Here is a 17,133-nt window from a genome sequence, read left to right on the forward strand (position 1 = left end):
CGCGTAGGCAATCACCCTACAGCCCCTCCTCACCAGCTCCTCCAGCAAGTCATTGATAACAATAATCCAGAGGAATGGTAAGAGAACACCGCCTTGCGGCGTGCCCCTGCTCACCTGCCGGCGGAGAGAGACACCTCCCACTGTGCCACGACCGTTCTGTCGCTAAGCATTCTATAGATGAACCTGGAAAGGTCGGCTCCAACCCCCAGCCTGCCCAGAGATTTAGTGATTGCCTCCGGGAGAACGTTATTAAAGGCCCCTCAGTGTCGAGGAAGGCACTAACTGCGAGTTCTTTCTGATACAAGGATTCCTCAATATCCTTAACAATTGTGTGCAGGGCAGATCAGTGGAATGTTGGGTGTGCGACAAACGCCCCGAGGAATTTCGCTTCTCATGTGTAGGTCAATCAACCTCTCAAGGGTTTGCAGCAAGAAAGATGAGAGGCTGATTGGCCTAAAATCCTGAGGGGAGACGTGTGAGCTCTTGCCAGCCTTGGGTGTGAACACAACCGTCACATCCCTCCAAGATCCCGGTATATAGCCCCAGGCTATGCAGCTCGCATAGATAGGGCTCAGCAAGTGACATGACACTTCCACAGATTTCTGCAGTTGGGCAGCTATGATGCCATCAGCACCAGGTGACTTGAAGGGCCCAAAGGAGCCAATGGCCCAAGCCAAAACATTCACGAGAGAATTACGGCGACAACAGTTGGTGTTACTGTTGTAGCTGCAACACTAAGCCCAGTCCGTGTAGTATATATCACCGGTCGTCTTCGTCTAACTCACCTAAAGGTAGTACCTGGGCCTACCTTGCTGTTTCGACAGGTTGGGTTCAGAGGGAAAGGGGTGTTAGATGAGTGGCTTTAGTGGGGCATGTGAAAAGGTGGTTAGTGTCGTGCAGAGTGCCTTCACATGTTGGACATGAAGAAGTTTAACCTGCTACAGTATCTAGAACGTAACTGTGCCAGTGTTACGCGGGTCTCACGGGAAAGCTGGAGCTCTTCATCTTCTGTAGGTGGTGGTTGGACTCCGATTACGGCATTCGGTGGTCGGGAGCTTAAGAAGATGGTGACGGTCTCCCGATGAATGTCGTTTATTCTCTGTTTAAACACTGCTCAGTCCAGTAAGAGTCTGTTAGTTTTGTTCTGGATCCCGTAATTCAGGAGGTGTCTCCTGACGTGCATAGGACGCGGCTCTGGCTCAAGCAGGTGTCCCTAACAGGAACTGCTTGCTGAGCAGTTTATTGTGCTCCATTACAGGGAGTATCTGTGCCTTATTGTGAAGGTGTTGAAGAGGGGATATCAGGAGGTAACCCGTCGCTGTAAGAATGACAGTGTTTTGGCAATTCTGGAGCTTTATCCCCGCGTGTCCCTGGCTCCAGGTGACCAGACAGGCGCAGCGGGGACACCAAACTCAGCCATAGCGGCAGAAGTGATTTCTATCCGTGCTCCGTGCTACATTAGAGGAAATAATTAAAAAAATAAAAAACTTATAACCGCGCTTGTCGTCTTGGAATTAGTTATTGAAATAAACTTTTATTCATTAGTATTTTGTTTTAATTTGGCTTTTAATTCCTAATTCTGCCACCGGGCACCCTCGTACTGCTGCACTGCTGCTCAATACGAGCACGATCTTCCACTCCTCCAGCCACACAGTTAACCACGTGCAATCCGATTATTATATTTCACGACTAACTTAGTCTATTACATTCCTCGGCGTTTATTGATATTAGTTTTGATATTAGAAATACGCAAGAAATCGTGTACCCACAACAAAGCAGGCACAGAAAATCAACATTAGGGTTGCCCGTTAGTGTAACGGTGGAGTAATAACTGATCTGTACAGTATCCGGCACTCGAAGCCTAACCAATTAAAAGGGCCATACATACAGTTTGGAAAATTACTTTTCCATTCAAAGTAAAAAATGTGTGAAAATAATACAAAATTAAGAATCAATTTATTTTTGCTCGATATGATCATCTTGTGCCTTGACTATGGCCTTGAGACGGTCCAGAGAGAATAATTCATCGGACTCGCGTCTGGTGAATTTGAGAGCCTTTGTGTGGACGTTATGAAGTTCAGAACGTTGATTTTTAGCCATTCTTCGTTCACTCATTTGGTTGTGAGACGGTGTCGAGTCCTATCGAAACGTCCATGATCTGCCACAGAAATTTCTGCCTACCCACAGCATCAACGCAACCTCCAGAGTACTGCCCCTATAATATTTCGCATTTACCTTGACGCCAGGCTCTATGAAAACGATTGGAAAGCTCCATCTGCGGTTACAACCTATTATCAATTATTATTATTATTATTTTATTCAAACATAGTTTTATACATAAGCTTCCCACGGAATGTTCTGACACCTCACAGCTCCACAGTTGTGCTCTTTGTGATGGGTGCCAGGCCACTGCGAAATTGCAGAAAACGTGGTCGCCGCGATCTGGTATGAGGAGAATCTCCGGTGCCGGGTCAAAGCCAATCTCTGGTCTCGGCTGATATGCATACAGTGGATTATAGCCGAAACGTGGTAAGCACTGGCGTGTATCTAAGAAATCTGAGGTAAGCATTGAGTGCATTTTTACCGGTCGAGTCAAGCCGATATAAGATTTCACACAGGTTACCTCATCGATCATAAGTGATTGCGTTTGCAGCTGAACAGAATCGGTCTGTCTACCACTTCCCCGTTTGGAGGAGGATATTTTATATACTTTATGTGAATGTCCGACCTTTGCTAAGTCTAAGGTAATAATTTTTAATAAATATTTAGCTGATTCTAAGGCTACCAAGAATCTCCGCACAACCCTAATGTATATCTCAAAATCAATACATATTCTTATATTCGTACAAATTATTAACTTTATAGTAGCAACTGTTGACCCCCCTTCCACGCACCTCACCTCCCAAACAGTCCGAATATGCAGATTTGTTCATACTCTTCTCGTCCATTCCTCCAACCCTCTATGTGGGCGCAACATACAACACACAACATACACAGCACAACCGGCGGGCATAATAAATGCTCCAATATGCCAATCCGAAATTCAAGACACAAGTTGCGAAGGATATTTGTATGCGGTGTGTGCGGTTGCGGATCCTGCAGTCATGCGCTGACGCAACTGCTCATCAAAGGAATACGCAACAGATACACTTGCACATGGGTGTGTGTGTGTGTGTGCAGATTGGAAATTCTGGTGGCCTGGGCGGCTGGTTGATGGACAGAAACTATTATAACTAGCTGCCAGTCGCAGCATTGATGTTTACTAATAAACTCTTTGCAATATTAGATTATAAAGTAAAAATTTTGCGAAACGATGTTGTGAATCGGTGAGAGCTCAGAATGGTGAAGGGTGTGTTGGCATTGAGGTATATTAATGAATTATATTGCACAGCAGCAGCAGCTGTGCTATCGGATGGAGTAGGGGAGAGGAAAAGAGATTTGTAAGTTATTTGATTATTGGATGATGTGCTTACCGTTAATTTTGTTGGGTGCTTGCTGGAGTGCAGGGGTTTTAGTTTGGGGAACTTTGGGAAAAGTTTCTTATTCCATTTATACACTAAGCGAAATGGCTAAATGGAACACTGAAGAAAAAATGTTTTTATATCTTATCGGCGTAAGGGAAGAAAACAAGCGAAGGAATTAAAAATGTTAAAGTATTTACATATTTCAGGCTTTTAATGGAACATTTTAATATTTTTCAAGGGCGTAAAGGAAAATAGATATATGACGCAATAAAAAAAATAACAGGTTTTGGAAGTCTCTGCAATTCGAAATAAATATTGTATACATATAAATAAAACAGAAAAAATTAATAAAAAAAAAAAATAAAAAAGAAAAAAAAATAAAAAAAAATGAAAAAAAAATAACAAATAACAAATTTAAAGTCACTTCAATTCGAATTTAACTTCTATCAAATAAATAAATATAAAAAAAAATAATACAAAAAAGTCTTAAGAATGCAATACGAAATAGTAATTAAGAGGTTAGGGGTAGTCAGAGACCCGAGAAAATGATGATTTACAATAATTGTTTTCGCTTGTCAATTGCTTTCTTTAACAAGAATAAAAACATACCATTAATACATCACGTATCGACTTGACTTGAGCAAAATTTCAAAAAAAAAAAATTATGAATTGTAAAAGTCCGTTTCTCCAGAAGTCCCTTGCGGTGATCATCACAAGTCCTTGGAGATTCATCTAAAACCAATTGGAGAAGAGAAATTAGTTTTATTAGTAGATAATCTTGTGCCTGATCGAAGCTGTTTTTTATTTCAAAATTAACAAGAGTACCCCAGGTACACTACAAGTAGCACTTACGTGCGGTTTTGATACCATAATGTGGACCACTACCTGTTAAAGGATTTAGGGAGGAGAGAAAACCGTCTACAGCCATCCAGTGCTGTTGATGTAGCGGAGGAGAGAAAAGGGCTGGAGAATTTCATCAAGTCATCCCCAAAGGCCACGCTAAGGAATCTCAAGCGCCTAGCCGCCAGAGCCGGACATTTGCAGAGAAAGTGTTCCACAGTCTCTTTCTCTGCAGGATCCCCACAGCTTCTGCAATAGGGGTTGTACGGAATTTCAAGCTTCTCCGCATGAGTGCCGATCACCCAGTGACCAGTGATCACCGCAATGAGTTTGGAAATTGAATGGCGGGGGATTCCCATCACCTTAAGCAATGGTGGCCTTAACAATATGGTGGCCTCAGAAAATATTTTTCAGATTTTCGAAAAAAAAACCAAAAAAAAAAATCCTTTGATCAGGCACGAGTTTTTTATGTTTTTCAAAACCAGTATAAATCTAGTGAAATCTACCAAGCGGTTTTTAAGTAACAGTGATCACCAGTTCAAAAACATAGTTTTGAGAAACGCAATTAAAGTTTTGCTACTTGCTATCGAGCTCCGGAGCGCGCAAGCGCCCTTTGTTAATTGTTAACTCGAAAAGTATTTGTCGGATTCACTTCAAATTTTTAGGCAATATTTTTAAGATATTATACTTCAAGAAAATGAAAAAAAAAACAATTTTTTGAGAATTCTGACTGCCCCTAACCCCTTAATATGTAACCACCGTATGCCCACCTTATGTAGGCAAGTGGCCTACATCACCGTTATTTATTCTAACGGATTTACGTCGTGGCATCGAATTTACGGGTGAATTTACAAGTGGCTGAACGACAATAAGGTCGATTTGGCTCATTCCTCTTGAATAGCTATTTTTAAGATACAATAGACTACCGTCTCTTTTCGAAAATAAGACACTGTCTTACTTTATTTTTTAGTCCAAATGCGCGCTAGAGCTTATTTTCGGGGGAAGGCGAAAATAAAAGTATATTTATATATTTTTATTTAATATTTATTTTACACAGAATTCAGAAATTTAAATTTATTCAATTACAGTCATGCCATGGAACATCGTCATAAATGAAATTCTTAATTATATTCTGGTTTTCTTCTAAATCCGTTTCCGGTTGAATCATTGGTCCGAATCTCTCATGTCTTGCGATGTAGCGATCGTTAAATGAATACTTCTTGTCTAAGTAGCCTGTTCGTAGTGCATTGGAAACATCTTCTTCTTAATTAGCGCAATAACCGCTTATGCGATTTTGGCCGAGTTTAACAAAGCGCGCCAGTCGTTTCTTTCTCGTGCTAACCGGCGCCAGTTGGACACACCAAGTGAAGCCAAGTCCTTCTCTATCTGATCTTTCCAACTCAGAGGAGGCCTTCCTCTTCCTCTACTACCACCAGCTGGTACCGCATCGAATACTTTCAAAGCCGGAACGTTTGTATCCATTCAGACGACATGACTCAGCCAACGTAGCCGCTGGATCTTTATTCGCTGCGCTACGTCTATGGCGTCGTAAAGCTCATATAGCTCCTTGTTCCATCGCGTGCGATATTCGCCGTTGCCAACGTACAAAGGTCCAAAAATCTTACGCAGAATCTTTCTCTCGAACACTCCAAGCGTCGCTTCATCGGATGTTGTCATCGTCCACGCTTCTGCGCCAAACGTTAGGACGGGCATGACGAGAGCCTTGTAGAGTGTTAGTTTTGTTCGTCGAGAGAGGACTTTACTACTCAATTGCCTACTTAGTCCAAAGTAGCACTTGTTGACATTGTTATCGGTGTTAATGATGGTTCCTAAATACACGAAGTCTTTTACAACCTCAAAATTATAACTGTCAACAGTGACGTGGGTGCCGATACGCGAGTGCGCCGACTGTTTGTTTGAAGACAGGAGGTACTTCGTTTTGTCCTCGTTCACCCCCAGACCTATTCGCTTTGCTTCTTTGGAGAAGGCAGAACTAACAGCACGGTTGTGAAGGCCGATGATGTCAATATCATCGGCATACGCCAGCAATTGTACGCTTTTATAAAAAACTGTGCCTGAGCGATTAAGTTCTGCGGCTCGTACGATGCTCTCCAACATCAGGTTAAAGAAGTCACACGACAGCGAGTCACCCTGTCTGAAACCTCGTTTGGTATCAAACGGCTCGGAGAGGTCCTTCCCAATTCTGACGGCGCTGCTGGTGTTGAACATCGTCATCTTGCATAGCCGCATTAGTTTTGCGGGGATACCAAATTCAGACATCGCGGCATACAGATAACTCCTTTTCGTACTGCCGAATGCAGCTTTGAAATCGACGAAAAGATGGTGTGTGTCGATTCTCCTTTAGTGGGTCTTTTCCAAGATTTGGCGTATTGTAAATATTTGGTCTATGGTAGACCCTCCAGGTCAAAAGCCACACTGTTAAGGTCCAATCAGTTGGTTGACGGTGGACTTCAGCCTTTCACACAATACGCTCGCTAGAACCTCATAAGCGATATTTGGAAGACTAATCCCGCGGTAATTGGCGCAGATGGTAGGACCGCCCTTCGCCCTTCCAATCGGCAGGCATTCTTTCATCCGACCATATTTTGCATAGAAGCTGATGCATGCACCTTATCAGCTCCTCGCCGCCATGTTTGAATAACTTAAAAAAAAATTATTCTCAAAATTTTTATAATTTTCTCCAAATAGTTTCAAAATTGTTTCAGTCTATTTATAAGAATTAATTTTTTTTCAAAATTAATATTTTTCAAATATATTTCATCTTAAAACATTAAAACATTAGTTTAATACTATTTTTACTTTTATTTATATTAGTTTAATAATTTTTCAAAATTAATATTTTAATATTTTTTCAAAGAAAATTATTTTTAAATATATTTCATTCTAAAACATTAAAATAAAATTATAAAAATGTTAAAAGGAACCGAAAATATTTCACTTTAAAGGATTTTTAAAATTTTTTCAAAAATTTTTCAGTTTACTTCCTAAAATGCTCAGCCTTACAAATAAACAAATTTTCAGAATTTACGGCAATTAAATTTTTTTCCAAAAAAATTTCTGCTTTTCAATATATTTTATTCTACTAAAAAAATTTATGAAATTATTAAAATAAACCGAAGATATTTTATAAAACTCTATACCAAAATTTTCAACATTAAATAAAGCTGAACATTTTAAAATTTTTTTGCAAATACCCAACCAAAAAATAAACAATTTTCCGAAAAATTACGGTAGTTAATAAATAATATTTTTCCAAAAACATTTCTCTTTAAATATATTTTGTTCAAAAAATATAAAAATGTTAAAATGCACCGAAGATATTTTACTCTAAAAATCTCCATTCCAAAATTTTTTAAACTGAATAACTCACAAAATGTTTTCAATCTTTTTCTGAATATACCAGTTCTAGAACAAACAAATTTTTAGAATTTACAGTAATTCATTATTTAAAAAAAAAAAAAAAAAATTTAAATATATTTTGTTAAAAAAATTAAAAAAAAAATTTAAAAAATGTTAAAAGGAACCAAAAATATTCTACTCTTAAAATCTCCATACCAAAATTATCAAGATTTAATAAATATCAAAACTTTTAAATTATTTTCAAAAGACTTTTTCATGAAAGAATTAAAACGAAAGTCCATTTCTTAATATACTCAAGCCAACAAATAAACCAATTTTCAGAAAAATTTATCACAATGACCAAAATACTTGGATCACTTGGCATGGAATAGCTCAGCAGTAATCCACACAAGGTGATTTGCTATTAGTGCTTAGAGTACTTATACATACATACATAAATACATACACACATACTGATATAAGTATCATTCACTTTAATTAAATATTCAGCAGCTCCCTCATGTAGAGCAAAATGCAAATTTTCGTGCGCGCTTCTTCCATTCAAATGAACAAAAATGTCGTTCGACATGCAAGGGAATCCAAATTTGGGGCGGATTGATCTTAATTCTTGATGGTACATGGCGTTGATATGATCTTAATAATTCTAAATCCATATCTCTAATGTGAATACTTTGCATTTAGGCTCGTATGCTCATGCGTGTTTAATCCATTTCAAGGAAATTCATAAGGCTTGTCCAGGTGTGCGTTCGGACTAAAGATGACCCAGGATATACCGGCAGATATGATCGGGTTTCATAAAAGTGGTCAACATGAAAGCAAAAGACACATATCACATGCGTATTTTTCACATACTCACTAACACATACACATATCCACTACATATGCTCCACACATATGTATGTATGTATATGCATTAATACAAACCAAAGCCTCACACAAAATCTTGAGCTAATCTAGAGCAAATTGACACCCGAATGTGAGCGATAAGTAAGCTGATGATGGTTTTATTAAAGAAAATTGTTTTATTTGGAGTGCGAAGTGGCAGAATAGAGATTGTTAAAATGAACAAAGATGCTAATCACTCGCACAACTACAAACCTACAATGCGAATAAATATATTTGAACACATACATAGGCATGTTAAAGAATACGTGTGCATTCATATAAGAATTAGAACGAAAATATTTCGGGAGCCAAACTTAAAACCTAAAACTGATAAGTGTTGATTGAATGCATGCAAATTACAAAAAATGTGACGGATTAGTCAGGCAAATTTGCAAGAACAAAGCTAAACAACCAAATGCCAACAAAATTCACAGTAATTTACAGTTTTGCGCATAATAATAGCAGCGCGACATATTGCAGAGTTTGGATAATGCATTTATTTTTTATTAATTTTTTATAAAAATATAGTTTATACTACAAGAAAAACCATGTAATTTAAAGTTTCAAACTTTGTAAAAAATTTATTTAAAAAAATGAAAAAAATTTAAAAAATTCAACAAAATTTCATCAATAGTTAAAATTTTTTGGTCAAAATTTCTGGGTACGCAGTTGTGTAGCTCTTTCAATTTTGGTATAATAAAGTGCCAGTTTAAAGTGATTCAGAATTCGCTTTGATTTTTAATAATTTTTTTATTGTTCGAACTGCCTGTAAGCAAGCACTGCCTGAAAAAAACATTCTCAAAAATCACGGTAATCCTGTAGCCACTTTAAATTTGCATCTGATTATACCAAAATGCAAAAAGCATAATCAGGTTTTTTTAAAAATTGCGATTTTGATCAACGATTTTTGAATTTTAAAATTATGTACAAAAAAAACAATTTTTATTGTAGTATAACACTGTGCGACAGAGATATTCAGCCCTATCATAGAATCCGTCGTAGACAGTTTTTCGTAGAAACCAAGAAATTTTAATCATACAATTCGAATAGCTCCGAACGCACATTCGAAATTCGTAGAGTAGCATTCACTGAATACACTCGTAACGTCAAATCTTACCGTTTCGTACAATTTTTCTACGACAACGTTAGACTAACGGACAAAAATTAGAAGTAGTAATAAAAAGAAAATTTAAAAGGAGAAAAATACGAAAGCTGTAAAATGTAAGTCCTATATTAACTGAACTATAAACAAAAAGGAATTTTTTAAGTATATGAACTTTTATTGGATTTTTACAGGTACAAAGTTGTAACAACACGTCAGCAGTATGCTAGTTTGTTGGAACTAATAAAGGAGAAGCCAGAAATTGCTCAGGGGTTCTCCAAATGCTCGAAGGAAGAGGTAGCCGAGTTTTGGCAAAATGTTGCGAAGCAGCTTAATAGTATAGGCCCACCAACCAAAGATGTATCAAGCTGGAAAAAGGTAATAAAGGGCTGTATATAAGTACATTAACCGTTTGCACAACATATTTTTATTTCAGGTGTGGTTAGATTGGAAGGCTTATATAAAGCGAAAATTGTCAGAAAACAAGAGGGAGCAAACAACAACTGGCGGTGGCCGCTATAAGCAGCACCACTTTAATGAGATGGAAGAAGAAGTAATCAGACTGACCGCTTTAGAGACCAGCACACACGGTATCCCAGGCACAGTAAGTGTGGGACTACCTGCTACTGTCGAGGCAGAGAATAGTGGACCCGATCCGGACGTATCCATGCTGTCGGATAACTGCAGTCCTTCTTTCACGAGACGTGCACCAACTGTCCAAAAGCGAGTCGGTACAAGTACTGCAGATCTTCTAAAAGAGCAGCTAGCGCTTCAAAAGGACTTCCAAGCAAAGAGTCTGCAGCATTTTGAACAGCAAGATATGAAGCTAGACAATCTCGCTTCGACTATGCAGAGAATGTGTTCGGCACTGGAAAAAATGTGCGACCTGAAAGCCGCCGACCTGGAAGAAACGCGTAGGCACCATAGAAATATGGAGTGCTTGAATGCGGCCAAAAATGAAATAAAACAACAAATGTTAGAAGTCGAGAATAAGAGCCTCGAAGCGTTGTCAAAAAAAATAATAATTCACATTTTTTATTGAAAACTATAAATGTTTACTGTGCCTTACTTGTATGTATATATGTATATATATCGTATTTACTAGGTATGGCTAGACTGGAAGGCTTATATTAAAAGGAAGCTAGCGGAAAACAAAAAAGAACAGTCATATATATAATACATAATACATATATGTAAGTCTTGCTATTTTTTAATTGAATACTATAGTCGTGTTAATGTTGCAGATATAGATTCCCTTATCCGAATAGCTGCATCAGTATATGTTGAAGGAGAAGGTTCACACGTTTGATTAAAATGGTTTTCTTCAACATTTTCTGAAAAATCATCAACCACGCGATAATGCATACAAATATTGTGCAATGCTGCGGCAACGTTCACTATTTGGCAAACCTTCATGGGTTCATAATAAAGCTCACGAGCACCCAGAAGGCATCTGAATCGGTTCTTAAATACACCTATGGTCCTTTCTATAGTATTTCTGGCTTTTGCATGTATTTTATTGTAGTTTCCTTCGGCGCTTCCTGTTGTAGGTGAACGAAAAGGTGTCATTAACCATGGCTCTAGAGCATATCCAGCGTCTCCTGTGGAATAAATAAAATCATTTTAGCAAAAAATTATTCAAACGGTCTATATGTGTATGCACATACCCAAAAGCCAAGTGTTTCGTTCGCCGTTTAGGTATTTATTTTCAAAAAAATTTCGCGCGCTGCTTACGTTCCAAATATGAGCATCGTGGTTGCTGCCAGGATACTGCGCATTCACGTAGCGAATTCTCATTTTATTATCGCATATCTGCAATAAATAAAAAATTAGAAAAATATTTGAAATATCAGTTTTTTCAAGACTTACAATCATAGCATTGATGCTATAGTACCCTTTACGATTAAAATACAGGAATTTGTCCTTAGCTGGCGCAACAATTTTAATGTGTGTTCCGTCTACACATAAAATCGCACCAGGAAATCCATATTTTTGATAAAAGTCCATCTTTGCTTGTCTTTTTTCTTCGTTGCTTAAATCCAGATTCACCCACTGAGGACATAGGTGACATTGAAGAGTGTGTAACACGTCTTTTAATACGCCACAAAATGTGGATTGAGCCATGGGAATGTCAAAGTCCTTTCCCACTCCATGCTGGTACCCACCCTCTGCAAAAAAACGTAATACGGAAGACAAACGCTGGAGCGAAGAGATGGAGCACGACCTCATTGAGCGTGCATTTCCATCTAGGACACTTAAGACGTACAAAAACGCTGCTTTATTCAAGCGGTAATTTTTAGTAAACCTGTTTCATAAAATAAAGTTAACCTATGAAGTTATGAAGTTATTCCTATACTTACATTGTGTCCTCGACATCGAGCGGATTGCTTGCGTCCCTTAATATTTTTCGTTGAATTTTCATATTCGCTCTACTTCTTTCACCTTCCGTCTCCACCAACATTATAGAAAATATCAACGAAGAATCCATAACACTTAAAAGCTTTGTTTTTCCAATATATATTGCAGTCTAATTAAATTTATTTACGCTTGTCTTTATTGAAATTTTAATTTATTGCAAAACATTTGATTTCGAAATGTCAAAATTTAAAATATGCGTATGGCAACATCTTTTTCGAATTCACATGGGTTGCATGATAAAAAATTGCTCCGATTCGGAGCGGACATTTACATTCGGAGATTTGCTACGATGGATTGTGCGATAGGGCAGATTATACTTTTATGGAGACCTAGCACAACTTGTAGGTATAGTAAAACTTAGAAAAATGGGAGAGGAAAAATTTCCAATACACCCCCAAAATCTTATTTTATGGCTAAAAAACCGTTTTTCGAAAGGTTGATGTGGATAATCAATCACTTATAACTTTGCCAATTTTAATCCGATTTTCAAATTTTCAAAAACAAACCTTTCCGATAGTGTGTTGACAATTTTTCTGAAATCATAACTGACGAGGCTGTAGGCGGAAGTATTTGGTATTTTGATTTTTTCTCTATTTCTTCAACTTTGACGCTATTTTTACGATATTTTCCGATATTAAGGGGTTTTTTCAGTACACTACTGTTATAGTAACCTTAATTTTGCGTCGAATGAGCTATATTTTATTGTAATTGGATGAAAATTCATAGAGTTGTGTGAGTTTTAAGATTTTATTTTTTTTCTACTAATTTCGTATGTAGGAATGACTGCCGCTGAATAGGAATTGAGGCGTGTTTTGATGCGTTATTATAGATGCATAATATTTATTGGAGTATATATGTATACATAAGAGTACGGTGTGGTACGGTACTGTACTGCATGCAACAGAACTGGTTAGAACTTTTGAAAATATCTGAAAAATATTGTTTGAATCAAGACTCTTTGTTGAATCTCTTTTATTTGTATTATTAATACTATGGATAAAGCCTTATCATAAACCAGATGACTGTTATTTTTGTAAAACGGACGTAAACGGTCATCATTATAAAACTCGAAAGCTCATAAAGTATGCTGATGTTGCAACTGTTAAGAAGTGAACCGTAGTCTTGACTCAACTGCAGGTCATGAATTGAAGGAAGTTCAACTCATTGCTGATGATGATCAAACTGATAACAATGAACGTGATGATGAAGAGTACTTTACGTCTGGTTCTTAGCCTTCAGAACGACACATCGCATCAAATTCAGATTTTCAGGATCTTTCTCGTGATTTACTTCTATCGGGAAGACAATCTGAAACTCCAAAGAACCGTTTCCAATGCATTTTTAAGTTTGGAACCAGTGCCGTTGTGTACTGCACCGTACCGCACCGTACCATACCGTACAGTGCTGCACTATACTGTATATCTATACTCCAATAAATATTATGTGTTTATAATGGCACTTGTGATTGTTCACATCAACCTACTGAAGAACGGTTTTTGGCCATAAAATGAGATTTTGGGGGTGTATTGGAAATTTCTCCTATACCATTTTTTTTAGTTTTTCTATACTTACAAGTTGTGCGAGGTCTCCATAAAAGTATATTATATTTAGTTTTTTTTTTGTTACACAGTGTAAGCTATAATTTTATTAACAATAGATATACCAACCGGTAAAAAAACCGATTTATGAATGATTTCCTAAATTCCATTAATTTAAATTCTAATGTTTGCTGTAATAATCTGAAAAATAATATTAATTTATAGCCGATAGTTATTGTAAATTTACACATTCTGTCAAAAAAGTACCGGAAATTGTTCAATAAAACGCAAAATAATTGTTTAATCATCAAAACTTACTTTGTCGCCTTCAAAATAGGCTCCATTCGAAGCAATACACATCATTCGAGTCATCAAAGCACCTTTTAAACGCGTTTGAAGCGATCTTCTTCGGCGCCCTTTAGCGAATTCTCTTTAATAGAGACCAATAGAGACTCAAAGCGGCGTCCGCGGAGTGGCAATTTAAGTTTTGGGAAAAGGAAAAAGTCACAAAGGGCAAAATCCGTTGAATACGGTGGTTCTTTGATCATATTTGTCGAGGTTTTGGTCAAAAAAGTGTTCACAAAGTCAGCCTTGTGAGACGGTGCGTTATCATGGTGCAAGAGCCATGAGTTTTCTTTCCACAAAGTGGGCTGTTTCCTACGCACATTCTCTCTCAAACGTCGCATAACTTCCAAATAATATTCTTAATTTTTATCGTAGAACCATTTGGAACGAATTCCGAGTGCACAACATCATGATAATCAAAGAAAACGAGTAGCATGACCTTCACTTTTGACCGAATTTGAAGTGATTTTTTGGGTTTCGGTTCATGTGGATAGCGCCATTCAGCCGCCTGTTGACTGGTTGACTGGTTCCTATGTCATTAAACTCATATACCCATGTTTCATCACCTGTTATGATGCGCTGGATAAACGTTGCGCCCGAATTCACTTGCTCAAGCATATCGTCAGCCATCTTCTTCCGATTAATTTTTTGAAAGAAATTCAACTCTCTTGGAACGAGTGGAGCAGCCACGCGTCTCATGCCCATTTGATGGTGTAAAACTTCCGGGATTAGCCCAAGTATCCTATGGGTAGCTTCCGGGTACCCGTTCGGGAATGAGCCAACGTGAGAAGGCGAAGCATTCCAGGATATCTGCTTGTGCGCTGGGTTTTGGACCTGCCACTTAAAACAATGGAGGTCAATAAAGCGAAAATTCGGTACATTTCACAGTTGCTCTTTGATAAAGGGAAATAATGGATTTCTTTTGCCCAAAACTAATATTTCACTCCAAAAGACGTCCAGACCAAAATAACCGGTTGGTAGAGATGCGTATATATCAATGCTTGGTATGACTAGTATTACAAAAAAATTAAATAAATAGTCAAAACTTTACAATTTGTCGTGCTGCTATTATTGCAAACACCGGTGTACGTTTGTATATCTGAAGCGTGTGAAGAAACCCCGAAAATGCAGTAGCAATTGGCGACGACTTTAGTGATTGATGCACTTCTGTGCAAACCGCTGAAAGTGCCATTCTTTAGTTTTCCCTTGAGTAGGCGTGTCATGTGGCAGATAATGAGTGGTGGTGGTGTCAACAGTTATTTAGCTAGAATGCACACACATGTGGTATCTATGTATGTACTCGTATGCATGTGTGCGGGGGGACGTGCTGCTCATTTGTCACCTTTAGGAATCTATGGAATTTCCCTAAACACATCAATGTGGGATACGCATCTTTTTCTGTATGCATTGTATGTGCGTGCCACTTGAATTACATAAAAATTGGCCATGGCAGACAATGCGTCTCCTTGACCAGCAAAAATAGCAAACAAATACGGCATTGAATGCAAAAGCAATAGGAAAAATGGCAACAATGCTGGCTAACAATGCGGACAAAAAGATATGTGAGCTGAGTGAGTTGTGTGTGTGTGTGTGTAAGTAATAGAAGGAAAGTGGGTGGAAAAAGGCAGAGAAAAACGGCTACTTAGCCAAAAAGGGAATATAACAAAAAAAGAAGAAGAAAATCACAATACTGTCAAAAATCACAGGCGAATATTTGGAAACGATTTACATGAAAGTGTCGCAGCAAAGAAAGTGAAATAAATTCCAAATAACGCCACAAAAGGCGAATGAATGCCTTTTTGAGAGTGTTCGAGTGCGAGTGTAGCAATTCGTTGAATTCGACATTTTGATCTTTACGCGCTCCATTGCTTGCCTGTTTGTATACTGAAACTTCTTATGAAGCAAATGTCTTGGCTACGTAACATAAGACAGCGAACAGGATTAACGGCTATTTAGCAGTTAGGTGAAGCAGCACGAAGCAGGCATTACTAAAATATTATAGCTAATACTTTATAGATTTGTTAAATTAAAAAAGAAGAATTAATTATTCATCATATATATTTGTATTAAAATTAATGAACAATTTATACTGTGATCGCTTGCATTCTGTATTAGATGCTTTCCATTTCAATTCAACCGGGCTATTCGGGTCATGTTCTTCGATTTCGATGTAACTGAAATATGTTGCTCTCTGGTCACAATAATGAGACACGTATTTTTTTGTTCGCACGAAAAAATTTTTTTTCAAGATTTATCGGCAAATTTGTTTTTCGGCTCAAAATCGATTTTTTTGAATTATATAAGAACATTTTTTTTTAAATGCTCATAACTTAGTCAAAAATGAACCGATTTTAATGATTCTGGGTTCAAAATGATCATCATTACTTACACGAACGACTTCATGTAGAAACAATTGCAAAAAAGTAGTTGAAAATTTTATATTTTCCAAAAAATTTGCAAATAAAGAAGAGTGGGTTCGAAACTCACATTGAATGGTAGAAAAGGTTTGTTCTAGTAGCGGTCGCCTATTAGTAGGCAACGGAAAACTTCTGAGTATATTTCTGCCATGAATAGCTTATTGCTTTTATAGGTTTAAATCTGCTATGGAGATACTACGTAAAATGCCTAAACAAATATTTTCTTCATCACTTCTTTTTCATTTTCTTTTTTCAAATAGTTTTTATTTTAACAAGAAAAACTCATGGAAAATTAAGGAAGCAATGAAATGGATAAACTTATTTTAATTTACAAGGTGGCGCAAAATTAATCACTCTATCAATCACATGTGAAACTGGTGAAGTAGACAGCTGCAGTATATAAACAGGCAAGTAATGAAATGCGTAAAGATCAAACTAAAGATCTCCATGATAGGGTGATTAATTTTGTGCCACCTTGTTCATACGATATCAAAATATTTAGTTTTAAGTAAACGTCTTCCGGTCGAGGGAGCTTCTAAGGCCATCAAAGCCCACACTCTCATTAGCGATGGAAATACTTCTGCAGCAGCAGCTAGGAGGGTGATGAGGTAGAATTAACGCAGCACCACGGTTTTTGTGGTACTAAAATTCAATTTTTTTCACCTGTTTTCTTATTAGCAGGCAGCATTTTTTTCATGTGCGATTTCTAGCCATCATAACTCAAATATCCTCTTCCTGTTCCT

The 17,133-nt window shown here is 37.4% G+C and overlaps 2 protein-coding genes across 2 annotated transcripts; one reads left to right on the top strand and one right to left on the bottom strand.

The window, feature by feature from the left end:
- Positions 1-9,611: 9,611 nt before the first annotated feature.
- Positions 9,612-10,714, top strand: LOC128865672 (uncharacterized). Its single transcript, XM_054105912.1, has 3 exons — positions 9,612-9,791; positions 9,867-10,050; positions 10,109-10,714. Coding segments are annotated over exons 1-3 (792 nt in total). The 5' UTR covers positions 9,612-9,789.
- Positions 10,715-10,893: 179 nt separating this feature from the next.
- LOC128865674 (putative nuclease HARBI1) lies at positions 10,894-11,893 on the bottom strand. The gene is made up of 3 exons (XM_054105924.1): positions 11,542-11,893; positions 11,340-11,484; positions 10,894-11,273 (listed from the first exon to the last, which is right to left on the bottom strand). The coding sequence occupies exons 1-3, from the start codon at positions 11,794-11,796 to the stop codon at positions 10,894-10,896; spliced, it is 780 nt and encodes a 259-aa protein (XP_053961899.1). The 5' UTR covers positions 11,797-11,893.
- Positions 11,894-17,133: the final 5,240 nt, after the last annotated feature.

The sequence above is a fragment of the Anastrepha ludens genome, chromosome 6 (genome assembly GCF_028408465.1).
Source record: "Anastrepha ludens isolate Willacy chromosome 6, idAnaLude1.1, whole genome shotgun sequence".
Classification (NCBI taxonomy): Eukaryota; Metazoa; Arthropoda; class Insecta; order Diptera; family Tephritidae; genus Anastrepha; species Anastrepha ludens.

Bases quoted from the DNA above. Each gene is read 5' to 3' on its own strand.
- LOC128865672 (XM_054105912.1), top strand. The intron at 10,051-10,108 runs GTAATAAAGGGC...TTTTTATTTCAG, and splicing joins ATGTATCAAGCTGGAAAAAG to GTGTGGTTAGATTGGAAGGC.
- LOC128865674 (XM_054105924.1), bottom strand. From the start codon at position 11,796: ATGGCTCAATCCACATTTTGTGGCGTATTAAAAGACGTGTTACACACT. The intron at 11,485-11,541 runs GTAAGTCTTGAA...TATTTATTGCAG, and splicing joins ATAGCATCAATGCTATGATT to ATATGCGATAATAAAATGAG. The intron at 11,274-11,339 runs GTATGTGCATAC...TTTATTCCACAG, and splicing joins ACGAAACACTTGGCTTTTGG to GAGACGCTGGATATGCTCTA.